The 25,719-nt window shown below is 34.3% G+C and overlaps 6 protein-coding genes and 2 non-coding genes across 9 annotated transcripts; 6 read left to right on the plus strand and 2 right to left on the minus strand.

Moving 5' to 3' along the window:
• The first annotated feature begins 69 nt into the window (after positions 1 to 69).
• On the plus strand, positions 70 to 4,230 carry LOC105956093 (heat shock 70 kDa protein, mitochondrial). The gene is made up of 6 exons (XM_012979919.2): positions 70 to 457; positions 919 to 986; positions 1,126 to 1,204; positions 1,308 to 1,874; positions 2,079 to 2,699; positions 3,410 to 4,230. The coding sequence occupies exons 1-6, from the start codon at positions 383 to 385 to the stop codon at positions 4,034 to 4,036; spliced, it is 2,037 nt and encodes a 678-aa protein (XP_012835373.2). The 5' UTR covers positions 70 to 382; the 3' UTR covers positions 4,037 to 4,230.
• Positions 4,231 to 4,344: 114 nt separating this feature from the next.
• Positions 4,345 to 6,700, plus strand: LOC105956095 (peptide methionine sulfoxide reductase B5). Its single transcript, XM_012979921.2, has 3 exons — positions 4,345 to 4,699; positions 6,160 to 6,316; positions 6,420 to 6,700. Exons 1-3 carry the CDS (start codon positions 4,401 to 4,403, stop codon positions 6,567 to 6,569), a joined length of 606 nt encoding a protein of 201 aa, XP_012835375.2. The 5' UTR covers positions 4,345 to 4,400; the 3' UTR covers positions 6,570 to 6,700.
• Positions 6,701 to 6,854: 154 nt separating this feature from the next.
• Positions 6,855 to 8,497, plus strand: LOC105956094 (transcription factor bHLH25). 2 transcript variants are annotated; one of them, XM_088813000.1, is made up of 5 exons: positions 6,855 to 7,300; positions 7,350 to 7,459; positions 7,543 to 7,707; positions 7,801 to 8,154; positions 8,251 to 8,497. In XM_088813000.1, the coding sequence occupies exons 2-5, from the start codon at positions 7,418 to 7,420 to the stop codon at positions 8,314 to 8,316; spliced, it is 627 nt and encodes a 208-aa protein (XP_088669126.1). In that variant the 5' UTR covers positions 6,855 to 7,300; positions 7,350 to 7,417; the 3' UTR covers positions 8,317 to 8,497. The 2 variants fall into 2 exon arrangements, with proteins under 2 accessions (XP_088669126.1, XP_012835374.2); XM_012979920.2 differs by having other exon boundaries at positions 7,240 to 7,459.
• A 324-nt stretch (positions 8,498 to 8,821) lies between these two features.
• TRNAV-AAC (transfer RNA valine (anticodon AAC)) lies at positions 8,822 to 8,895 on the plus strand. The gene has a single exon. It is a non-coding gene; the product is annotated as a tRNA-Val (tRNA).
• A 93-nt stretch (positions 8,896 to 8,988) lies between these two features.
• On the plus strand, positions 8,989 to 9,062 carry TRNAV-AAC (transfer RNA valine (anticodon AAC)). Its single transcript has one exon. It is a non-coding gene; the product is annotated as a tRNA-Val (tRNA).
• Positions 9,063 to 9,648: 586 nt separating this feature from the next.
• On the minus strand, positions 9,649 to 13,134 carry LOC105956097 (malate dehydrogenase, glyoxysomal). Its single transcript, XM_088814672.1, has 9 exons — positions 12,756 to 13,134; positions 12,395 to 12,613; positions 11,142 to 11,456; positions 10,936 to 11,025; positions 10,442 to 10,525; positions 10,309 to 10,344; positions 10,127 to 10,216; positions 9,928 to 10,022; positions 9,649 to 9,826 (listed from the first exon to the last, which is right to left on the minus strand). The coding sequence occupies exons 1-9, from the start codon at positions 12,813 to 12,815 to the stop codon at positions 9,754 to 9,756; spliced, it is 1,062 nt and encodes a 353-aa protein (XP_088670798.1). The 5' UTR covers positions 12,816 to 13,134; the 3' UTR covers positions 9,649 to 9,753.
• A 6,996-nt stretch (positions 13,135 to 20,130) lies between these two features.
• Positions 20,131 to 23,368, plus strand: LOC105956088 (squalene monooxygenase SE1). Its single transcript, XM_012979914.2, has 8 exons — positions 20,131 to 20,505; positions 21,031 to 21,142; positions 21,329 to 21,503; positions 21,678 to 21,846; positions 21,963 to 22,181; positions 22,273 to 22,548; positions 22,626 to 22,904; positions 22,992 to 23,368. Exons 1-8 carry the CDS (start codon positions 20,248 to 20,250, stop codon positions 23,094 to 23,096), a joined length of 1,593 nt encoding a protein of 530 aa, XP_012835368.1. The 5' UTR covers positions 20,131 to 20,247; the 3' UTR covers positions 23,097 to 23,368.
• Positions 23,369 to 23,924: 556 nt separating this feature from the next.
• On the minus strand, positions 23,925 to 24,523 carry LOC105956092 (histone H3.2). Its single transcript, XM_012979918.2, has one exon. It carries the CDS (start codon positions 24,492 to 24,494, stop codon positions 24,084 to 24,086), a length of 411 nt encoding a protein of 136 aa, XP_012835372.1. The 5' UTR covers positions 24,495 to 24,523; the 3' UTR covers positions 23,925 to 24,083.
• Between the last annotated feature and the right edge of the window lie 1,196 nt (positions 24,524 to 25,719).

Genomic DNA, 25,719 nt, shown 5'->3' on the forward strand with positions numbered 1-25,719 from the left:
CATCTCCTCGTGTGAATAGTACAAAAGGTAAATAGTTATGGTAAAAAGGTAAAAAATCATGGTAAAAAAATGCCTGAATGTTTAATTTGGCCTGCGTAAATTATTACCCTTTCACTAAGCTAAAATAGAAACTTAAAAAATCATAAAATAATATAGTTTGCTCCAGAACCTTCAGGAATGAATGAACACTTACGCCACCGCTATATAGTTTACAACTCACAAATGCGATCAAACGTTTACTCAGTTGACAGAATATTCCATTTCCTCAAATTTCTTTCTCGCCGGAGCTTTCTCTCTCCTTAAACCCTAAACCCTAAACCCCAGCAGAAACCGCTTGGAGGAAAACTCAGAAAACAGCTGCTCTGATCTCAGTCTCTTGTCAATGGCGACAGCCGTTCTTCTCAGATCCCTCCGCCGCCGTGAATTTTCCTCCGCCCCTGTTTCTGCTCTTAAAACCGTACGTTCCTGTTTTTTTTCGAGAATTTCAATTCCCGATGAATTCGATTTTGTTTTAATCTTATTTCTCCCCTTTCGTAAATTGTTGTGTGGTATTTCTGTTACGGAATGTGTTTTTTATCTTTACAAGTGTTCATTTCTTTTGATTGTGTTAGATAACGGTAGATTCAGCTAAGAAAAGTTAGTCCTTACTTACTGATCATGATCGGCGTACTATTTGAACTGATGCTAACATGCGCCATGTGAATTTGATGACCACCTTTCTAAAAATAATAATAAAAATAAAAATTGACGAGGATCTTTTGGTCTACTTCTACAAAAATTGGGATGATCTCCTTGTTTTATCTCATGCCTTGGGGAATTTTTTTCCTGCATGTTTTAGTTTAAGTCTTCTAATGTAATGATTTAACACAGTTGAAGTAGCTGTATTTTTAATGCTTTATTATGTGTATTCTTATTCAGTTCAATGGAAATAGCAAGCTACCGTGGGCGTTTAACACCAAATGGGCTAGTATTGCGAGGCAGTTCAGGTACATTTTCGTATGATTCAAATGTTAGGACCTTGTGAAATGTGGCAGAATTTGTGTTGAAATGGTGACCGAGTTTTCGTGGTTTTTAATTGTGCTTAGATTTCAAATAATCGTAAACGTATTCCTTTTCTTGATGCAGCACGAAATCGTCCGGAAATGATGTTATCGGTATCGACTTGGGTACTACAAACTCTTGTGTTGCTATCATGGAAGGAAAGGTAATATACTAATACTCTGGTTTGTGCCTAAGGATTTTTTTTATTTCTTACTGTCTGTTAAGAATTTGCTTTACTCATTTGAGGACGAAAACTTTTCTTACAGAACCCGAAAGTTATCGAGAATTCCGAGGGTGCCCGTACAACTCCATCTGTCGTTGCTTTCAACCAAAAAGGGGAGCTGTTGGTCGGTACGCCAGCTAAGCGACAGGCTGTCACAAATCCAACGAACACAATCTTCGGAACCAAACGTCTAATCGGCAGACGCTTCGACGATCCTCAGACACAAAAGGAAATGAAAATGGTTCCGTATAAAATTGTTAAAGCTCCGAATGGTGATGCGTGGGTTGAAGCAAACGGGCAGCAATATTCTCCGAGCCAAGTCGGAGCTTTTGTTCTGACAAAGATGAAGGAAACTGCAGAGGCCTACCTGGGAAAATCTGTCAACAAGGCTGTAATAACTGTTCCTGCTTATTTCAATGATGCTCAGAGACAAGCTACGAAGGATGCTGGTAGAATTGCGGGACTCGATGTGGAGAGAATTATTAATGAACCAACTGCAGCTGCTTTGTCGTACGGTCTGAACAACAAAGAAGGCCTTGTTGCTGTTTTCGATCTTGGTGGTGGCACTTTCGATATTTCTATTCTCGAGATATCGAATGGTGTCTTTGAGGTACGTACAAACTTTTGTAGGCTCTGTTTGGATCAAGGAAAAGACTAGGTAAAATAGGTTTTATGTTTTCTGTTTGGTTAGCTATAGGTAAAATCATTTTCCCAAAAAAGGTGATCAAACTCCACGAACCAAACAGAGCCCTAGCGATCTCAAGTTCTCTTCTTTCTCCTCTTGTGTTAACTCATCACAAACATTCTTACACAGGTGAAAGCCACAAATGGAGACACATTCCTAGGTGGAGAAGATTTCGACAACACTCTATTGGAATTCTTAGTAAGCGAATTCAAAAGAACCGAAGCAATCGATCTTTCAAAGGACAAGCTCGCTCTGCAGAGGCTCCGTGAAGCAGCCGAGAAAGCGAAAATCGAGCTCTCATCAACTTCTCAAACCGAAATAAACTTACCCTTTATAACCGCCGACGCATCGGGCGCAAAGCATTTCACTATAACACTAACCAGAGCCAAATTCGAGGCCTTGATGAGTCAACTAATCGAGAGGACTAAAGCCCCATGCAAGAGCTGTCTGAAAGATGCTGGCATATCGATTAAGGATGTCGATGAGGTGCTACTTGTGGGAGGTATGACACGTGTACCAAAGGTTCAAGAAGTGGTTTCGGAAATTTTCGGGAAATCGCCGAGTAAAGGTGTGAATCCGGACGAGGCGGTTGCTATGGGAGCTGCTATTCAGGGCGGTATTTTACGAGGTGATGTGAAGGAGTTGCTTCTTCTTGACGTGACTCCTCTTTCGCTCGGTATTGAGACGTTGGGAGGTATTTTTACGAGATTGATCAATAGGAATACCACTATTCCTACCAAGAAGAGTCAGGTGAGTTGCTGGAGCACTGTCCGCATGTTTATCTTTTTTTACATGTTATAGCCTAGCTATTCAATTTCTTTAACTATAGGGGTGGAAAGTGGATCGTGATTTCCGATTTCCGCCGATTCTGATCCGAATGATTTTGGAACAATATTTTCCATTCTGAAATTTCCGGTTCTGATTTTTTTTTTGGTCGAAATTGGAATATTTATGAGATTCCATTTTTTGATCCGATTTTAATTTCCGAAAATATCCTAAAGTGTTGCATTTTTTTTAAGTTACACTTATGTCATTATTGTTACGCATTTTACATTTACGTGACAGTTCCGAATTCCGATTCGGAACAAGTTTTTTCATTCCAATTTCGGAATTTCCGATTTTCTGATTTGTTGGGAATGGAATTGGAATTACTTTTCAAAAAAAATGAAATCTTTTGAAAGTTCTAATTCTGATCCGATCCGATCCGCCAGATTTCCACCCCTATTCAATTATGATTTTCTTATCTTATTGAATATGCTAGTGCTTGGCTAATTTTCCTAGGCCACGTTTGATACGCTTGATTAGACTTGATATACGCCCACTTAAGGCTAATGTTTAATTTGATAGCATGATCGAGGCCCATAATACATATATGATTACATATTCACTGAAACCATATCCTACGTAAATTTACTTCCTTTTAAATTTTTTTAATTATTATTTGTTTTCCGTTTTTCTAGGTATTCTCTACAGCTGCGGACAATCAAACCCAAGTGGGGATAAAAGTATTACAAGGCGAAAGAGAAATGGCTTCAGACAACAAGCTCCTAGGAGAGTTCGATCTCGTAGGCATTCCCCCTTCTCCGCGGGGCCTACCTCAGATAGAAGTGACATTCGATATAGACGCAAACGGTATAGTCACGGTTTCCGCAAAGGACAAAACCACCGGCAAAGAGCAGCAAATCACTATCCGTTCATCCGGCGGTTTATCGGAAGGTGACATAGAGAAGATGGTGAGAGAGGCTGAAATGCACGCGCAGAAAGATCAAGAAAGGAAAGCTTTGATTGATGTTAGAAATAATGCGGATACGACTATATATAGTGTTGAGAAGAGCTTGAACGAGTATAGGGATAGGGTTCCGAAGGAGGTTGTGGCGGAAATCGAGACGGCTGTTTCTGATTTGAGGAATGCGATTGGTGGTGATAGTGTTGAGGGTATTAAGGCGAAGATTGAAAGGGTGAATCAGGCTGTGTCGAAGATTGGACAGCACATGTCTGGCGGCGGCGGCGGCGGCGGTGGTGCCGGAGGTTCTCAAGGTGGTGGTGATCAAGCGCAGGAGGCGGAGTATGAGGAGGTGAAGAAGTAGATAAACTAGCTATACTCTTTCTTTTTGGAAGTATTTTGTGAAAAATGTTATTAGTTTTCGAAAGGACAACTGACAAACTGTAATATGTCGTTTGTTTTGCATGATTGGGATGTGTAACGTGTGAATTTGATCTCACATAACTCAAACTTGTAAGAAGATTCATAGATGAGTGGTGCGATTGTAATTTACCATAATAAGTTACACGTGGAAACCGCCTTCTGTCCGGGTGGTGGATAACGGTCCACGTATTGCAAATTGAAATGGTCACATAATTTATCTCTAAAACCTCTAGAACCAAAAATTTATCTAATTTAATTATTAATTATTATTATTATTATTTATATTATCAAAATTTTCATTGGTGATGGGCAAAATCACAGCATTTGCAATTTCTTCTAGAACTCTCTTTGACAAACCCACCTCTCTCTCTAGATTTCTTCTTCACCAAATTAATAATAATAATTACAATATCAATAAACACAGCTCGTGTATCAGTATTTTGCCAGGTAGGGTTTCTGGTTTGACAGTAAATCAGAGCAGAAGGAGCTTCAGAAGTGGGATCGTAGCCATGGCGGGAGATGGGCCGGTGAACAAGTCCGTTGAAGAGTGGCGTGCGGTTCTTTCGCCGGAGCAGTTCCGTATTTTGAGGCTTAAGGGCACTGAGTAAGTCCTACTTGCTGCCTATTTACCTTTTCGATTAATCTATGTGCCCAGAAATGGCAGTTATGTAAATTTACAAAAAAGATTATTTCGTCCAATTACAAATCTCTCCTTGTGTTATAATTTTAATTAATTTGAATTTATATTTGATTTTTCTCTCTCTCTCTCTCTCTCTCTCTCTAATATGATTACCATGATCCCAAATTTCAATGTATTAACATTAAATGTCAGATTACAACTTTCAATGAAATAGTATTAATTCATTTCATCATCTTCTTTATTTTATCAGATTTGATGTTTTTTTCTTCCATTATTTTTTCTTAATTTATATATATATATATAACAACAACAACATTTTTCTACGTTTTCAGCATATTTTTTTCTTTCTCTAGAGCTTCAACAAAGTTCCACGGAACAAAATAATCTCTATTTATATATAATTTTTTTTTCTATTGAAAATGTAAAAACTTGATTAATATTGATTTTGAAGATAGCTTACCAGAAAAATCGGTTTGTATGGTTATTTAAAATAGATTGAAAAATAAATAATATATAAATAATCATAAATTTGTTTGATAATTGTTTTTTGATACTTGTGGTTGGAGTTCACTAGTTGTATAGAGATATCAAAGTACAATCCTGGTTATTAAATGAGTATTTGATAACCCCATTTGATAACAATGGGTTGGAGTTGCTCTTAAATTTTATATCCAAATTCCTATTTAGAATTTGTGATGATTTTTATTTTGTATTTTTTTAATTGACTTATTTTATTTCAGATTATTATTTTGAATTGATTAATAATATAGTAAACTATAAGTTGAAATAAAATTAGCAATAATAATAACAGTCACCCAGTCACCCGAGAAGTCTGCACCACTTCACGTAAATGATTAGTTTTTATTGTTTATTGTGAGAATATGTACAGTAATTGAGTTTATATTTTAGTCTGAAGGTAACTTTAGGAGGGAAATATTTTGCAGGAAAATTAATGGAGCCAAAACTAATAGGGGCATAAATGGTATAAACTATAAATAATAAAAATTAATTAATTTTCTGGCCGGCCAGAATCTGGCCATTTAGCATTGTCCTTACCTTTTTTCTTAATCCTTTTTTTTTTTTTGTTTGCGTTCGCTGAAATTTTAGGGCTTTTGATTTGGTTTGTCTCTGTTTTTGGTTGATTTACACTGTGAAGCGCTCGTCGATATTTTTATGTTCACGTGTTGTTATTTTAGACTTTGTTTAATTGAAAATAGGCTTAAACTTCTAGATGATGTGATTATTTAATTGTCCAAATTAATGTTTTTTTTTATTAGAATGCTGAATTAATATGTGGAAATGTATGATCTTACCTTATTCCTTGAGACGTGAACTTATCAGTATTGACCACGATTCTTTTCGGTTCTTACATTAGAAAATAGTTAAATCAAATATATACTAATTGCACATGCAAACTTGGTCAGGCGACCAGGTACAGGGCAATATGACAAGTTTTACGAGGAAGGTGTTTATGAGTGTGCTGGATGTGGGACTCCTCTGTATAAATCCACAACCAAATTTAACTCGGGTTGTGGTTGGCCTGCATTCTATGAGGGTCTCCCTGGTGCAATAAATCGAACCGTAATTAAATTTTTTTCCTTATATTTTCTTAACTTTTTGATGCTTGTCTTGGAATTTTTTCAATCATTAAAATTTTGTAATACTTGTTGCACGGTTTTTATAGAGTGATCCAGATGGGAGGAGGATAGAAATCACGTGTGCGGCTTGTGGGGGCCACCTGGGACATGTTTTCAAAGGTGAAGGGTTTCGTACGCCCACCGACGAACGACACTGTGTCAATAGTGTGTCGTTGAAGTTCACTACCGAAAATTGAGATTCTTGATTGTATTAGTAACTCCTGTTTGAATATGGTGTCTCTCTTTTCTGCTGTTGAAACTGAAAAAAATAATCACTTTTATCTATAATTTCAAGTTACTCGTTATTTTATGCCCAAGTGCATGAAAAGAGAGATGTGATTTTTTTTTTGGTAAATTGTTAGTAAGGACTGTGTAATAAGGGTTCATTCTTGATATGGTTATGGGTCGGGTCAAGAACCGACCCGCGGTCAACGGTTTCTTTAGCCAAGAACCTATATAGACGGTTCGAATCATCAATTCACAAACTTGTTGAAGTGTGTATATTTTTTTAACGGACACAATCTTGCTATCGTTGTAGATCAACTGTCATATGATTAAGTGACTGCTGTGAATCAGCGGTTTAATTAATATGTTGGTTCAACCATTGTAATTGTTTGGAATTCAAAAACCGGAGAAAATAAGGTCGATTGTGATCGACTGTTAAATCGCTGGTTCATCGATAGGTAGGTGAAACAGCCCTATGATATTATTATTCAATTGTTTAGCAGGAAACTAATTAAGTATGACCACGTGTGAAGTATGTATTCAATAATGGGTTGTTGCCAGTTAAATCCCAAAGCAATAATAGCTGTTGTCTGTTGTTTAATATTGTTTAGTAGTTCTTGATAAGTGCTGAAATCTACCCCCTGAGATTTTCTTTAACAGATCAAATTATATTCTGTGTTCATTACTCTGTGTGTGTGTGTTTGTGAGAGAGAGAGAGAGAGAGAGAGAGAGAGAGAGAGAGAGAGAGAGAGAGAGAGAGAGAGGATGTTGTTTATTGCATAGTTTGACGAGGGCTTCGCGTCGCAAAACGGGACAATTCATGGAGATTTCAAGCTTAGCTGAATCATCATCGTCATCATCGGTAAGTCATTATTTCTCCGCATTAATCTTTAATTCTTCTTTAATTTTTATACGTATATAATCTTTCTCGTTCTTTTCCGTTAGGGAATATTGGACGATTCTCTTTTCCAACAATGGCCCGTAAACCCCAAGAGAATCACCACAAGCAATTCTCAAGCACAAGAACATGTTTTAGCTGAGAGAAAGAGGAGAGAGAAACTCAGCCAAAGATTCATAGCTCTCTCTGCTTTAGTACCTGCTCTCAAAAAGGTATACATATATATACCTCCATAATAAAAATCGTTTCTTTCTTTTCCGAATAAAGTATAATAACAATAATTATAATTTATGATCGGCGAGCAGATGGACAAGGCGACCGTTCTTGGAGATGCAGCAAAGTACATGAAACAGCTACAAGACAAAGTCAAGATTCTCGAGGAGCAATCCAAGAAAACATCAACATCATCCGTAAACGAATCTTTGGTTTTCGTCAAGAAACACGAACAAAATTCTTCTTCGTCCTCGTCGGACGAGAGTTTCCCAGAAATTAAGGCAAGATTGTGTAACAAGGAAGTGCTTATCACAATCCACTGTGTGAAAAGAAAAGGGGTCGTCGAAAAAGCAGTTTCCATGATTGAGAAACTTCATTTGTCGGCTATTAATACTTCGGTGATGAGTTTCGGAGATTCTGCTCTCAGCATAACCGTTCATGCACAGGTTATTATTTTAATTAATTTTTTTTTCCACACTAATCATATCATCAATTTTTACTTATTTTTTATTTTTTTATTTTTGTTGTTGGGATAATAACAGAGGGATGAGGAATTCGACACGAACATGAAGGAGTTGGTTGATGATCTGTACGCGGTGGTTTCGTAGTATTCGGTGTGATGATAACTAAGTTGTTCCGCAAATTTAAATTTAGGCTAATAATTCAGGATGTACTGTGTTTCGCGATAATCTTGTTTTTTTTTTTTGTGGATTTTTTTTCGGGTGTAAGGCCTGTTTGGCTCTCTCCACCATTGAAGGTATCACTAATGAAAAGCTTGTTTGGCTATAATGTTCATATTGAAGAAGGGTTGTCTTACATGGGGTTCAAATTGTTGGCCATGTTACTAAATTACTTAATTACCCTTCTCCGTAACATGCGCAAATTCATGTTCGTTTGATAACAAATAAAGTCAACTAAACAACAGTTTACGTGTACGATTCAATCAAGTTTAAATTATCATTTCATGTTGGCCATGCGTAATTAATTAATGGATTAAAATAATTCAGGACTGGTCGTCGTTTTGATCAATTAATTGTGACAACTGACAAATGACAAATGCATCGGTAATTATTGATAATTAAATAAAATACTTGACTCATGAACTTCAAGCTCGGTTTCGTGGTGTAGTTGGTTATCACGTCAGTCTAACACACTGAAGGTCTCCGGTTCGAGCCCGGGCGAAGCCATTTAATTAATTTCATTTTGCAGTCGAGTTCTTTTTCGTTTTTTTTTATTATTCATTTGGTGATATATAAAACATCTTAACAGATCTACAAAATGGTTTCGTGGTGTAGTTGGTTATCACGTCAGTCTAACACACTGAAGGTCTCCGGTTCGAACCCGGGCGAAGCCATTTTGAAGTAAATTTTTCATTTTTTGTTTCTCCGCATACATTTCTTGCCCGGTAAAAATAACTTATAGCCTAGGGGTAGGAATTGGAATTGAAAGTTCCAAATCCTGTCGATTTTAATCCAAAATTTTCAATTTTGGAATGATATTTTCAATTTTAAATTCCTCAAATACTATTTTTATCGGTATATACGAGATTTCGATTCTCGATCTTGTTTTAGTTTCCGAAAATTTCAAAATAAATTTCCCTTCGAAGTTTACACTTATAATATATTTATTACTACGTGCTCTTATATTATAGGTGAAAAAAACGGAAATCTCCGAACCCACCGATTTCGATCCAAAAACTTCTGGTTTTGGAACAGGGACAAGTTTTTCATTACAATTTTCGATTTTCGAAACATTTTGTAACCAGGTTGGAATAAGTTTTTTACCACGGAAACAATGAATTCATTTCGAAATTGTTAATTCATAACCGATTAATCCGATTTCACCTGTAACTGGTAACATCCATAAATATCACTAATAAACCATCTTATTTATTTTATTTCTTTTGCCATTTTTATGCTTCAGAAGTTACTTCAATAACATTTTAAACTTCAATAACACATTGTATATAGATATATATAACATTATTTATTAGGGAACAAAAACAAATAAATTACCTTAAAAACACATTAATAAATGATTATATTCTATTTCTTGATAAAGGAAGCCCCCTTCTCAATACTTTCTGCCAACTCCTTCTTTGCTTTCTCCAATCCAACCCTACCAATTAATAAATAAATTAAAATATTTTTCCAATATTTTTAATTAATGCATTAATAAATCATAATAATATTAATAATAATTAATGTAGTCCGTTTTACCTCTCGTACTCGTTCAAAAGTCCCAACTGATATACCTCTTCAGCACCTGCACGACCAAGTCGTACCTTAGAGGCGAAAAACGGGAGTTCGGTAACCTGCATTTGTATTCAAAAACAATTATTACAAATTTAGTATTATATGTAATATTATTAATTAGTAATTTTAAATTTAAATATATTAAGGCTGATTGAAATAATACCTGGGAAGATACAAAAGCACATTCGACAATGCCAGCATCTCCTCGTAATCCTCGGAGGCATGCATCTGCAAATTTTACTGCCGCATATGCCTACAAAAAAAATTGCATCGTTCTATTATTGCTTCGTTTTTCAGAATTTTATTTTTATTTTTATTTTTATTTTTTTTATTAAATTCACAAACCATTGATAGTGTTGCAGAGCCTGCACCAGCTTTTGCCTGAGAAAAATTAGTGATGTTACGGTTAAAAAAATAAGCTCGATAATTAAAATATTCGGGGAAAAAAAAAAAGAAAATGTGATTTTAGTGTATATACCTGAACTACTTCGGTTCCACCGTCTTGTATGCGTTTGGTGAGGTACTCGACTTCCTCCGGTGTAAAGGAACAGGCAGGTTTTACCTGCAGAATACGAAAAATTGGACAAATTGAAACATAATTAAATTTTATTTTTTTGAAAGTAAAAAAAATCTTATACCCATATTTTCAAAATCTAGAAATTCATTCCGGTTTAGGAAGCTTCCGAAATTTCAAAAGTCGTGTCACCATGATAATATTACCATAATTAATATATTTTTCGGATCGCATTTTTCAATAATTCTTTATATAACTCCGCTTTCGAATAAAAAAAAAGACCCAGAAAAATCGAATATCAAAACTTCGGCGACGATAATGAAAAAAAATTGTTTCTACTAAAATCGGAATTTTTCGAATTGGAAGAGGCAAAATCAAGAAACTCGTCCCAATTTCCGCTCCTAGTTTAATCGAATTTCCACCCTTTTGATGAAAATGGGAAAATTATTTACTCCTACCTGTGATAGGAGGGGTAAAATTGTCACTCCAGCATGCCCTCCAACAACAGGAACATCAACTTCTCTCGGATCAAGTCCCAAAACTTCCGCCTGTTAAAAAAAAGACAAAAAAAGGAATATTCTCAATAAGATTCCAACTTATTCGAATACTCGAAAATTTAATACAAGCTACTCCACTTTATCGCATTCTAAAAATGAAGACGTACCACGAAAGTATTGGCTCTGACAACATCAAGCATGGTGACACCCAAAAGCCTTTTGGGATCGTACGTACCAGCTTTCTTGAAAACCTCAGCTGCAATCGGGACCGTTGAATTCACAGGATTACTGATGAGATTAACAAGAGCGTTCGGGCAAGATTTTGCGATTCCTTCGCAAAGTGTTTTGACGATTCCAGCATTGATTTTGAAAAGGTCGTCCCTCGTCATTCCTGGCTTCCTAGGAACACCCGCAGGAATTATTACAAGGTCCATTCCCGTTAGAGCATTCTCCAGTTGAGGTTGACCAAGAAAACCTCTTACCTAAAAAAAATTAAAAAATCTTATTTCGAACGAGAAACTTAATTTATAAAGTAGTAACTTATAAGCATGACTTTTTGCTAGTTAAAATAACATAAAGAGTTTTTATAACCTTGCGAGTGTCATTTGTTTAGTCGTGTTCTTTAGAACGACGATGCTCTTGTAGTGATTCAATATATTAGTTTTTAATTGTTATCGATACTTTCGTGTTGTATCGAAGGGCTCAGAAACTAGTTTTTGTTTTGAAGAACTTATTTACTTATTCATTCAATATTATTTGTGCTATTTTTTGGACAGATTTTGAACTGATTTCGACTCTTCTTGTTTTTGGGAAAGTGTTTGTTATGTATTTAAAACAACCAAACTACTATCCTCCCAACACTTTGAATTAGGGGTGTGAACAAGCCGAGCTCGCCTGTTTTGGAAGGCTCGAGCTCGACGAGTTGAGATTTTCTGGCTCGAGCTCGGTTCGAGGTTTAAAAATAATTAGCTCATTAATAAAATAATTCTATTTTTAATAATAATAATAATAATAATAATAATAATAATAATAATAATAATAATAATAATAATAATAATAATAATAATAATATTATTATTATTATTATTATTATTATTATTATTATTATTATTATTATTATTATTATTTTATTGTATAATATTAAAATAAAATAAAATAAAATAAATAAATAAGAAGCTCGTGAGCCCGCTCGCAAGCCGTCGAACAACTATAATCATGCTCGAGCTCGAGATCGAGATCGAAAAACCGAAGCTCGAATTTGAGCTTTTGTCGAGTAAAGCTCGTTTACCACCCCTACTTTGAATCAAACATGATTTGACTGTTATCTACTAAAAAAATCTAATTTAACTTTATTTTATAAAAAGTCTTCCCCCAAACAAGGCCTAACTAAAATTGGAGGGTAAATAAAGAAGGAACTTACAACAGCACCAGTATCCATATGGCTGACGTCAGCAGTGACACCAGGGGCATTAACGACGTCGTATAGATGAAGAACAGAGACCAATGGATTCATCTTCATCAGCATTGCAAGCGGTTGCCCTATTCCTCCGGCGGCCCCCAATATCGCAACTTTGAAACCGGGGGCGCCCCCCTTCGCCCTGCAATCCGCCCCCCTCAGTATCGGAGAATTCTCCCCCATCTTTTTCAACCACATCAACAAAACCAATTTAGTATATAACCATAAATTTAAAAAATTAAAAAAAAAAAAAAATTGAAAATTTTGCGAATGAAAATTGAAATTGAAATTGAAATTGAAATTGCATGAATTGGGGATAAGAAACCTGAGGATTTGAAGGGTGGAGATGAGCTGAAATTCTTGCGATCCTCTGATTGAACTCCATCTTTTTTTTTTTTTTTTTTTTTGTGATTATTTTTTTCTAGTTGGAGTGAGGTTTGATGATAGTGTGTGTGGATAAATGTGGAGTTTGTGTGTATAATAAGGTGGTGAAAATTATATATGTGGAAAATTGAAAATTGTGAGCCTTTGTTTATGTATCCACTTTTTGTGGCTCTTAGCTTATAGATTATTATTATTATTATTATTATTATTATTTTTTTGTATTTTTGTATAAAAGAATAAATAATATTGTTGCTATAATAATAATAATATGACAAATTGTGGAACTTTTGAGTTTTGTCAATATTCAAACAATTGAAGACAACTTGTACAAGCCCATACTTTGGGAAGGTATTTTTTTATAATATCTATTAACTTTCACAATAATTTAAAACAATAAGACGTAAGAACTTATTATCAATTAAAATAGTTTATTAGATATAAGAGAATATCGGTTGTTTAAAATAAGTTTTTTCAAACATAGCTCGTAATAAATGGTCGGATATACATGCATAAGGGTGTAAACGAGCTGAGCATAGCTGTTTTGGCAAGCTCGAGCTCGCATCCATTTTTACGAGCTCGAGACCTTCGAGTATTGTTCTTCTGAGCTCGAGCTCAAGCGAGGCGAGCTTGTCGAGCTCGAACCTAAGCGATTTTGTGTATTTTTAATTACATGTAATTTATTTTTTAAATTATTTATTTTATATTAATTATATTTCAAATAAAAAAAATGAAAAAAAAAAAAAAAAGCTCGCAAACCGGCACGCGAGCTCACGAATAACTAATAATGAGTTCGACTCGTTCCTGAAAAAGCTTAACTCGCGCGCTCAAACTGAACTAAATTCAAGTTTGAGTTCGAGTTTTTGTCGAGCAGGCTCACCGAGCTCACAAGCTAGCTCGACTCATTTACACCCATATAATACAGACAAGTGAACAACACATGTATAGGAAAACCAACCCTCATTAGGAGAGTTGGTACTTAGCCTCAATAGGGTAAATGTTTAGGGTTTGAGTCCCCCTCCCCTACTTTCCCTTGTTTTGGTTTTTTTTTTTTTTTTTTTTTTGGAGTAAATTCAAGTCCATTACAAGGAGAAGTAGGGAAGGGGGGACTCGAACCCTAGACCTTACCCTATTAGTAAAGGCTAGTTACCAACTTCCCTAATAAGAGTTGGTACTTTCCTTTGTAATTGAGTTGAATTTACTATAAAAAAAAATGTATAGGAAAAATAAAAAGGGAAAAAGAAAAGAAAAAAAGAAGTAATGATCTCTCTCTATCTCATCCAATCCAATAAATTTTCCTACTTTGGTATTATAACGGATGGGCTTTCAAAGTGGCCCAAATTGTTACCTCTTTTGTATACCAAACTCTTTAGATCTTTTGGGCCCATAATGGGTAGCAACGTTAAACCAAATCCAACTTAAAAACATATAAATATTAATTGGAAATTTCAATATTGAATAACCTTCATAAAATGAAATTAAATATTCGAAAGATTTAATGTTAGCGTTTTATTTCCTTGTAAATGATTAGATGAGTTTATTTCTCAAGATGATATAAAAAGTAAAGTAGTCGATCGCTAGTCAAGTCCAACACTAAGTTTAGGTAATCATTCCACTCTCAAATTTAGAATTTTTTATCTTCTTTTTCTAAATGAGAGAAACCAACTATCTAGATCATAGTTGCACTGGATAAACATACACTCATGTATAATAGCTTACAAGTCATACGAGAGACGTAAAACACAGTAGGCTAATCATGTGCGACAAGCTCGACCTAGCAACCGTTGGCAAGTGAATCGAACTTGGGTCAACTGATACAAACTCACTTGCTCCAACTGCTAGGTCATTTCTTGTGGGACTCAAATTTAGACTTGCTTCCGCGAAAAAACATATATAAAGGTGGTGTTTAAAAAAATTATAATATAATTAGGACTTATTAAAGCTAAATCAATCAACTAATCTATAGTAAATAGCAATATGAACGAGAAGAGGATCTTTTACTTTTGTTACTAGACTTATGGAGATGGTGATGGTGATACACATATATATAGATAAATTATAAATTTATAGTCAAGCCCATACACATTTATATATGCATGTGAAAATATATATAGTTAAAAATCCAATATAATGATAAATAGGAAGGTATGTTATTGCAATAATAATTAGGAAAAATTACAACCACAAAAAAAATTCCTCTTTAGTCTTCTACAGTTTGTAATTTTCTTACATTCAACCCCTATAAAAGGGTGTTATTATAAGAAATCTATAAATTTTAGAAGAATTATGTAATTACGAATAAATGATGGGTTTCTTTATGAATAGACATTTCCTCGGGGACCATTATAATTTACCCTAATATTAAATTGGCGGCGACCAAACTATATTGCAATCGTGTTGAAAATTGGGTAATTGGAATTTGTTGGATGGACCTCCATTTGCGACTTATTGCTCCTTCAATCCCACACAAAAGTCTATATATATACCATGATATTACTTACTATTTATACATACATGGTGACTATGAACTATACATATATAAAATAAATTATTAATAGTATCAATTCTACGAGGAGAAATAACTAACTTACTACAATAGAGGTTGTATTTGTCATTTCATTTATGATATGAGAAGTATTATTTTACAGGATACCATATTAACCCCTTTTGGATTGATCTTTTAATTGTCAAACATTTTGCTCAAGTAATGATATATATATATATATATATATATATATATATATATATATATATATATATATATATATATATATATATATATATATATAAAAGAGAAACTCAATAAATAAATAAGAGAAAAAGATAGACAAACAATAGTAGTTCTAACGCATGGAACTGTTATTGTTTTCATAAGGCTCAGTTCCCTATTGTCCATTGTTTAATCCAGAAATATAAATAGGTGGCGACTCCAATCGAAAACCAGCACCAACCCACAACCACACAGACTAAAAAACTCTAGAAAGCTCACATTGAGTTGATTCACCAATGTTAACACATGCACAGTCAACTAGTTACGTTAAAAGGAACTCTCTCACACTCAGTTAACCCCAGTTTTCTCTCGCTAGCTAGCTCGGAGACTCAATATATCACACACATAAGGAGATTGAAAGAAGAAAACTCAGAGATGCGATTGAAAGAAGAAAACTCAGAGATGCGTATAGATAAGTGTTGCGTAGATTTATTGAACTGGACTTTAGTCGTTGGCTTGGACATTTATTAAAGCATGGGCCGATCGCAACCGTCCACATTTCTAGTGACCGTTACTCTCTCTCTCTCTCTCTAAATTTTTGGTTATCTTTTAGCATCATGAAATTTAATGTGGGTCATTAGTGAAGTTGAGGGGTATAAGTTGTAGTTGGCTGCAAACTATATACTATAGAAAATGATCAAATTAAATCCATAATTTAAGCCCCCATATATATTTTGAAGTTGTAATTGAAGATATATTAATGCTGGCCGCAGTTCTTGTTGATCACCTCATTAAGCCATTATTACATTAAATGTCACCTCATAAAATATCAAGACTTATCAATAAATAGCTTGCGTAGAAAAGTTTAGAGTTTATAAATGAATTTAATTACAAGGTGAAATATGAACTTATAAGTGTAATGAAATAATCTGCAACCAACTCTATATATAATAGTTTGCAAACAATACGAGAGAAGTAAACCACACTAGATTAATCATGTGTGACGACGACAAGTTTGACTTAGTAAACCGTCAGCAAGGAAATACGAACATGGGTTAATTAACACAGACTCACTTGCTTTAACCGTTAGATCATCGTCATTTGCAGCGGGACATACGAAAACTAGCCTTCATTAATAACTCTCTTATACTTGGTGTAATTAATTGAAAAATGTCTCTTGTTTTGACTTAGTGGTTAGTAGGGTGTAAACGAGTGTGTAAATGAAACTTTAACTAGGAGACTTTGGCACTACCATCCAATTAATTAGGTTAAGTATATACTTATCATTCAAATAAAACATTTTTTTTATTTTTTTATTGTCTTCCTTAAGCTGAGCAAACAAGACTTTCATATTGTCTTCAAACCCATTTCCCACAATGAAAAATTAAAAAAAGTACTAGATTCATATATATAAAGTCTATATATATATATATATATATATATATATATATATATATATATTGTGCATATATATATACATACACACACGTCTGTATATGTATATGTATATGTATATGTACCTGCATACCAAAAGGGAAAAAAGGATTATTGAAAATTTGAAACAAAAAAAGTGAGTCAAAAGTCAAAACCAGAAAAAAAGTAATACATACGTATGCTTCTGTGGGTTATTAGGTTTATTGCGTTAGGTCAAAGTTGGAGAACTTGAATGTATATATACACAGACATGCACACATACTGTAGAATTTCGAATTTCGATAGATTAGTACTCGATAAATGAATAACCTCGCTTAAATAATAAATTCTTCTTAGGTGAGAACGTGCTAAATTATTAACTCGCTAATAATTTAATCATTTCGCTAAATTAATAGAATTTCCCTAGTCCTGATTATATTAATTTATTGAGGTTTAACTATATATATAACTTTCAGAAAAGTCCCACAAAAAATGACATAACGATTGGAGCAACTCATGAATTTAATTCACTGTAAATTGACTAAGTTCAAATCTCCTTGTCGAACTTGTCACACATGGTTCGCCTAGTGTGGTGTACGTACCGCGTCTCTCGTATAGTTTGCAAGTTATTATACGAGAGTGTAAATCTACCCAGTGCACATATATGGTTAATTGCGGGTTCTTTCATTACTTTAAAAAAAATCAGAAAATATTATTCATGTTTTGCTCATTGAATTAGTTATCATGTAACCAAATTGTACGATTTAGAACACGTCGATTTCTTTGAGAAATCGAAAAAAAAAAATCTCAGATATTATTATTAATTGTTATGAGTAATGTGTATAAATAACATATCATGTCAATAATTTCAGTTATACGACCTATAATTTATTACAATTAATTAATATAACTGGTTTAATTCCATAAAAAAACAAATTTAATTCAAATTATTCACCTTTTCATACTATATAGTATATATAATAATTCAAACCGGTCCAAAATTGCTAGACGAAAATGTTCATAGTAGCACAAAATTGACTTCTGCATGGGAATTTGTGCAATCTATATCTATATTTTTTCTGCATGAAATTGTCGAAAAATGTAACCAGAGAAGGTATGGGGGTGTGGGAGTCAAATCCGGCCCCCTTTGACTCATTCAGCAAAGTAAGTTACATATATATATATTAACGATTTCGAAATTAATTCCGTGTGCTTAAAGCTTAACTAAGATTACTAACCGTATTTAAATAATTTATTAGTAATATATTTAATTAATCCATAGATTTAACTGACTGAGTCAGTTTAATTATAATCATTTATTACATACACTATTATGTTTCAGTTAGTGGCCTGTAATTTTGGATTTTGTTCTTGTAATATTTTGCAATTTTGTTTGAAATTTGTTATTATCTTTTAGCATTTGTAATTGTAGCATGGCATTTATTTAATAATTAATAACTAAGCATTGACTAGAATGTAAGATTTTGACTTTTGAAGGCTTTGGTGGTGTAGGTAATCCGTTGGCTAAATTTCAACTAGCCATACTTTCTGGCCTAACTTAAAAATTTCTCAAATGGTAACTTGATGGAAATTTGGAAATAGTATTATAAAATTATTCTATTTAATAATAGGAATTAGTAACACGTTCGATTCAGAAGAAGCAATTTAACTCGGACCTGCAATAAAAGTTGAGCATTGTAATATTTATGAGCTTAAAAGTATCGAGCTATCCAATGTATTAGTCCTTTGGTTATTAAATAATCGTCTCTTTTTCATCTTTGCATAAGTATTAACAAACTCAATAAACGTGGCTTGATTTTAATAAAATTAAATAAAAATGACTAAATAATATTTATCGTTTAATGATTTATCATGAGATTAAGTTAATATTTAAAGTTGAATTAATAAGGTCAAATCATAAAATTATACATTTAATTTAGGAAAAATGTAGTTTTCATCTATTAAGTTTGCACCGATTTCACATTCGGTCCCCTATTTTTATAAAAAACACATTTGGTCTCTCATGTTTCAAAAATTAGATATTTTTAGTCTTTTTCTGTCAATTTTCTATTAGTACTAACGAAATCAAGGTATGTCTATCACTGCCTCAACTGACTGACTAACGGTCAATTGACGTAAATGACCATAAATGTTAAATTCTTTAAACATGAAGGACCAAATATGTATTTTGTGAACATGGGAGTACCAAATGTAAAATCGGTGCAAATTTGAGAGTTAAAAGCTTTATTTTTCCTGATTTGTAAAATAACAGATAATATGGAACAATTTTTTTTCAAAAGTACCAGTACTTATGGAATATAAGCGTAAATTACAACCACCCCTGATGTACAGTTAAATTACAAAAAAAAAAGGACCTCGTGTTTGGATAATTACACCCCTCAACTATAAATCTTCTTACATCTCCACCCTTATGATGTCAAATTCAACATAATCATCTAGATTTCGTAGATTTCGTGGAATGTGCTCTAGTTTGTACTCGTTTTGTTCCAAAATACAATTTCTGATGCACCACCATCTTATATATACAAACCAAAAACACATCTTATAATCATCTAGCTTCAAAATCTGGAGCTCGAATGCGATAAAACGGATCCAAAATTGAGAATATTCCATACAATCTAGAAGATTCCACTAAATTTGAAACCGCAAAAATGGACATATAATAAAATTTATAGTTAAAGGGTGTTTGTAATTATCCAAACAAGAGGATTTTTTATAATTTGACCGTACCTCAAAATTAGTTGTAATTTACCAAGGAATATAATTATGCAACATTAATACAAAATTAATTCCTATCTAGTGTCTATCTGTCTAACTATTTCAAAAATTCAATTCTCTAGCATGCCTTATGTTCTGCCACGCCTCTCAATCAAATACCAGAAAAATAAAAAATAATTAAATTAAATTAAATAAATAAATAATAATTGGTGCGGTATTAATTGTGATTTGTGACGTACAAATTAAATTAGGGTTCATCAAACCGCCATGATCCCGAGTGTAGGATAGCCCAACTTTACTCCCCAAAAAATTAAATCAATAAAAATAAAAATAATATTTAATAAATTATTAGTATATTAATTCTTTTGTATGTATACGCCTAATACACGTTTTCCGTATGATGACCAAGCCGAGCCGTTTAAGCCACCTCCTCTTTTCCATTTCCCCTATTTATACGCGCCATACAAACTCCAAACAACACACGAAAATCGAGTGCGCACACAAAAAAAGGAAAAAAAAAAGGGTCAACAATCAATCAATCATCGCCGTCGCGACACCGTCACAGTGGTCGGAAATGGTGATGATCGATCAGTACATATTCGGGGGTTTCGTCGCTTCTCTGTTCGCGTTCGTGTTGCTGTACAGTTTGCGGAGGAGGACAATTGGGAAAACGAAGGGCGGCGCGTCGAAGGCTGCGACTGCGAGCATCGACGAATGCGTCACCAGCCCCGCCGCGGACGGCGGTTCCAAGGCGGAATCCGGTGGAGACGCTGACGTCATCATTGTCGGCGCCGGCGTTGCTGGGGCTGCCCTCGCTTATACCCTCGGAAAGGTGAGGGATTCTGAATTTGTCCGTCTAGAATTCCGTCTTTTTTTTTATTTATTTTTTTAACGATCCAAATTCTGCATGATTTAGATTTATTATTTTTTAATATTTAATATTTTTTTATTTAGATTTTGTTTTTCCCATGTTATTTGGATTTAAAAACCTAATTAAATATTTCAAGTAGTTGCCTTTGTATTTCTTATGTATTCATTCATTTTGAATTAAAAAGACAGAGATCTGATTATCAGTAGCGAAGCCAGCATAGGTTCAGGGGGCCACGGCCCCCTAACACAGCTAAAATTGTTAATTTTCGAGTAAATATTAGTGTGTACTTGGAAGTGGTAAAGATAAATCATGGTTTCGCCACTGCTGATTATTGCTCGTGTGGACGATATTTTGTTAAATTTAAATAAAAGGTGCTAAGAAATTGGATGAAATAAAATCAAAAGAACCCTGATTTTTTAAATTTTGTTATATAATATATCAAATTAAAGCATGAACCTGATTTTATTTGTATAATTTATATTATAGGAAGGGCGTCGAGTTCGTGTGATCGAAAGAGACTTGACCGAGCCGGATCGTATTGTCGGTGAACTCCTACAGCCAGGTGGCTACTTAAAATTGATCGAGTTAGGCCTCGAAGGTATATATAAAAAAAAATCTTCATCTGCCAAATTTAATTAATTTTTTCGGCAACTAAAATATTTATTGCATTTGTGGTCCAAAATTTAATTAGTTGCTGCCAAAGTTTGGTGTGTTCATTAAATTTGTGTGCCTAGAGTTGGTTGTGATCACATGATGTAATAACTCTACAATTACGTCGATGCAGATTGTTTGAGTAATATTGATGCTCAACGAGTTTTCGGATATGCCCTTTACAAGGATGGTAAAGACACGAAATTATCTTATCCGCTCGAGAAATTTGACTCGGATGTTTCCGGAAGGAGCTTCCATAATGGCCGGTTCATACAGAGAATGAGAGAAAAGGCTTCGACTGTTGCAAAGTATAAATTTCTTTAACTTTGAAATTTATTTTTCTTCATTTCGCACTTTATTTAAAGATTAAGTGAGGCTGAAAGACTTGACCATAGGAAAATTCAAAAAATGTTAGGAAAATGGATTTTTTTTAACTCATGACTTTAGTGTTATTTATTTATTTATTTATTCTAATGGTGCAGTGTAAGAATCGAACAAGGAACAGTTACTTCATTGCTCGAAGAGAATGGAACTGTTAAAGGAGTACAATACAAAACAAAGAAGGGAGAAGAAATCACTGCTTATGCCCCTCTTACAGTTGTTTGTGACGGTTGTTTTTCGAACCTGAGGCGCTCTCTCTGTACTCCCGAGGTAAATATTATATCCCGGACATATATTTAAACGTTTCTTGATTTTATTTCTTTTTAATTAATTTGTATTAGTATTTTTCACTAAGCAGGTTTTTATTTCTTTTTGCATGATTATAGGTGGAAAATCCATCATGTTTCGTCGGATTAATCCTCGAAAATTGCGATCTCCCACACGCTAATCACGGGCATGTTGTTCTTGGAGATCCTTCGCCTATTCTATTCTATCCAATCAGCAGCACAGAGATTCGATGTTTAGTCGATGTACCTGGACAAAAAGTTCCTTCAATTGCTAGCGGTGAAATGGCTAATTACTTGAAGACTGTAGTTGCTCCTCAGGTACCTCTAAAAATTCAATCTTTTTCTTTTTTCTACTTTGCAAAAATTACTGTTACAGAACTAATTGAAAGAATTTTTTTTTTATTTTCAGATTCCTCCTCAGCTTTACAATTCTTTTATAGCTGCCATCGAGAAAGGGAATATAAGGACAATGCCGAACAGAAGCATGCCAGCAAATCCACACCCTACACCAGGTGCACTTCTAATGGGAGATGCATTCAACATGAGACATCCTTTGACAGGTGGCGGAATGACAGTTGCCTTATCCGATATTGTTCTTTTACGTGATCTTCTTAGACCTATACACGATCTAAACGATGCTTCGATCCTTTGCAAGTATCTCGAATCCTTCTACACTCTAAGAAAGGTAAAAAAAATAAGATAAAAAAAAACATAAATAATAGAAATTCAAGAATGATATTTTTAATATTATTTATATTGCAGCCGGTGGCATCTACAATCAATACTTTGGCAGGAGCCCTTTACAAGGTTTTCTGTGCATCGCCCGATCCTGCAAGAAACGAAATGAGAAGGGCTTGTTTTGACTATCTTAGCCTTGGAGGGGTTTGCTCTAACGGGCCTATTTCGCTCCTCTCGGGCCTAAATCCGAGCCCGTTAAGCCTCTTTCTCCATTTCTTCTCCGTGGCTGTTTTTGGAGTTGGTCGATTATTGCTTCCGTTTCCTTCTCCACAGAGGGTGTGGTTGGGTGCTAGACTGCTATCAGTGAGTCTACTCATACGAATATTCATTACAAATATATTCGTTCTATGTTTGGACTTTCTAACATCGTCTTTGTATGTATAATAACAGGGTGCATCTGGAATTATTTTCCCAATTATAAAAGCTGAAGGAGTTAGACAGATGTTCTTCCCGGCTACAGTTCCAGCCTACTACAGATCTCCCCCTGTTAATTAAAGATAAATAATCGACGGAATTCTCCTATTCGTTATTTTTTGTGTAGTTTGCTTTTCTTGAAATGGTGTTTATTAGTTTGTGTTATTTTGTTGGTGTTTTTTACTTTTTAGCCTTTAAACAAAGGCATGTGGAGAAGACCAATACGAGATTTAAAGATTAGAATATATTGTAAAGCTTCTTATGTTCTTAGAACATGAAATAAATATTTACATCTCAAACTTGTATTTTATCACTTGTAATGTAATAAAATATGTTTACTATCTTCTCTTGAATTCTTGGACAATGAACAAACCAGAATGATTTTGTCTCGCTTTCCGAACTAAGCATGAAAAACAAGATCATGCTACGTGAATCATGTTCGGTTCCTCAATAATGTTGAGTAAAATCAAGATTAAATCACGGGGGAAAGATTGTTTGTTCACACAATCAATTGGGCAAAACTCAATCATCTGAATCATTACAACTTAAAAGAATCAATTATTCATACGTAAAAGGCTTTTTCGTACACATTTTGGCTTTTTATACCTTATCTTTTTAGAAAAAATGAATTTTATTGTAAATTATAGAGGCATCCCATCCATTTTTAACAATCTTCAAATCTCGCATAAGGCCCCCAAAATCTCAAGAAATTCATGTGAAGTTTACACACATCAACAAGTACATGTGTAAACTAAATATGGGAAAAGCCAATTACAAATCAAATGTTTGGTAACAATCTCATAGACAAGTGTTAAGATTGCAAGTGAGAAACCAAATCAATTCTGTAATAATTTGAAAATAAACATATCTCAAAGATTTTATCTTTGGGGAAAAAAGATAACCAACAAGTGAACAATGAAATTGCCAATTTTCATTTTCAAAATGCAGATCTGCTACAGATCAGGTCAAAAAGTGTAAAAAGGTACAATCTTTTTTTCTTTTTCACCAGAAACAAACAAACAAAACACCTATTTACCTAAAAATCCCACCACAACATGAAAATTACAGTTATGCCCTCTCACCCCTAATCCTCCTGGCAAGCTGGATATCCTTGGGCATAATCGTGACCCTCTTAGCGTGAATCGCGCAGAGGTTGGTGTCCTCGAACAGCCCTACCAGGTAGGCCTCCGCCGCCTCCTGGAGCGCCGCCACGGCGGAGCTCTGAAACCTCAGATCCGTTTTGAAGTCCTGCGCTATCTCGCGGACGAGCCTCTGGAAGGGGAGCTTTCGGATCAGAAGCTCGGTCGATTTCTGGTACTTGCGGATCTCACGCAGGGCGACTGTTCCAGGGCGGAAGCGGTGGGGCTTCTTCACTCCGCCGGTGGCCGGAGCAGATTTTCTGGCGGCTTTGGTTGCCAGCTGCTTCCGCGGCGCCTTTCCGCCGGTGGATTTGCGGGCTGTTTGCTTCGTGCGTGCCATTTTCTAGGGTTTCTGATTTTTCGAGGATGATGGAGTGATTGATGCGAGAGGGGGGTATTTATTGGGGTTTGAAAATTTAGGCGGGATATGATTTTGATCTGTGCCGTTGATTTCGTTTTTTGAAATCAGGGGTTGTGATTTAGTTATGGGCGGATGTGTCTGGATTGTTGACGTGGCGTGGTAATGAGTCGTAGATGAAGGTTGGGATCCAACGGCAGTTGATGAGGGAGGCGCGGATTGATGACCTGGTGCGGTAGTGAGATTTAGATGGTGGTTTCTAACGGTAGATGATTAGTGTTGTGACTTGTGCGGATCGATGACCTAAGGCCTAAAATATGCAATTTTGAAATGCTAATTCCTAAAATATGAAGAAAATTGAACCTTAATTTAGGATGTAAACTTTTAATTACAGTTTATGTAGTTGCGTTAAAATAAATTTATATTGAAATCTTCAACAAAAAAAAATCGAAAAATGAAAAATGAAACCAAAAATCGAATAATCAAACCGCTGTAAACCGTACCGAATTAGAAACCCACGATATCGTTTTTATTTATTTATGTTGAACCAAACGTATTGGTTCATGTTTGGTTTTTATGCCAAAGTAGGGGTGGAAATTGGAACGGAATTTCCGAATTCCGCCAATTCCGATCCGAAAATATCCGAATTTGGAACCCGTTTTTTCACTCCGATTTTCGATATTCCGATATCCGATATTTTCGATTATTTTTGGAACGGAATTGGAATTACATATAAAATTATTGGAAATTCCGATTTCCGATCCTATTTTATTCCGAAATATATAATGTATGATATATATTATATAAAAAATATAAATGTTATGAATTGATAATATATATATATATATATATATATATATATATATATATATATATATATATATATATATATATATATATATATATATATATTGTATTTCTAAATTGTTTTTCTATCTATGTTTTACAAGAACTATGTTTGATTTGATAAACTGGTTATGTTGTTTTTACAAGTGTTTACACATTTTATTGGCCTTTATTTTGGATTCTTGCATTTTTTTGTCGGAAAATTACGAAAATATTAGGAAATAAAATCTTAAAATTACCATTATTTCCGATTTTGGAACAAAAAATTAAGAATTAATGCAATTTCCGAAAATTCCGAGATCCCGCCGATTCCGAGGTATTCCGAAATTGGAATGGATTTTGAAATTCCAATTTTTTTGGA

This window comes from Erythranthe guttata, chromosome 14, assembly GCF_056151865.1.
Source record: "Erythranthe guttata isolate IM_541 chromosome 14, IM_541, whole genome shotgun sequence".
In the NCBI taxonomy this organism is placed as follows: Eukaryota; Viridiplantae; Streptophyta; class Magnoliopsida; order Lamiales; family Phrymaceae; genus Erythranthe; species Erythranthe guttata.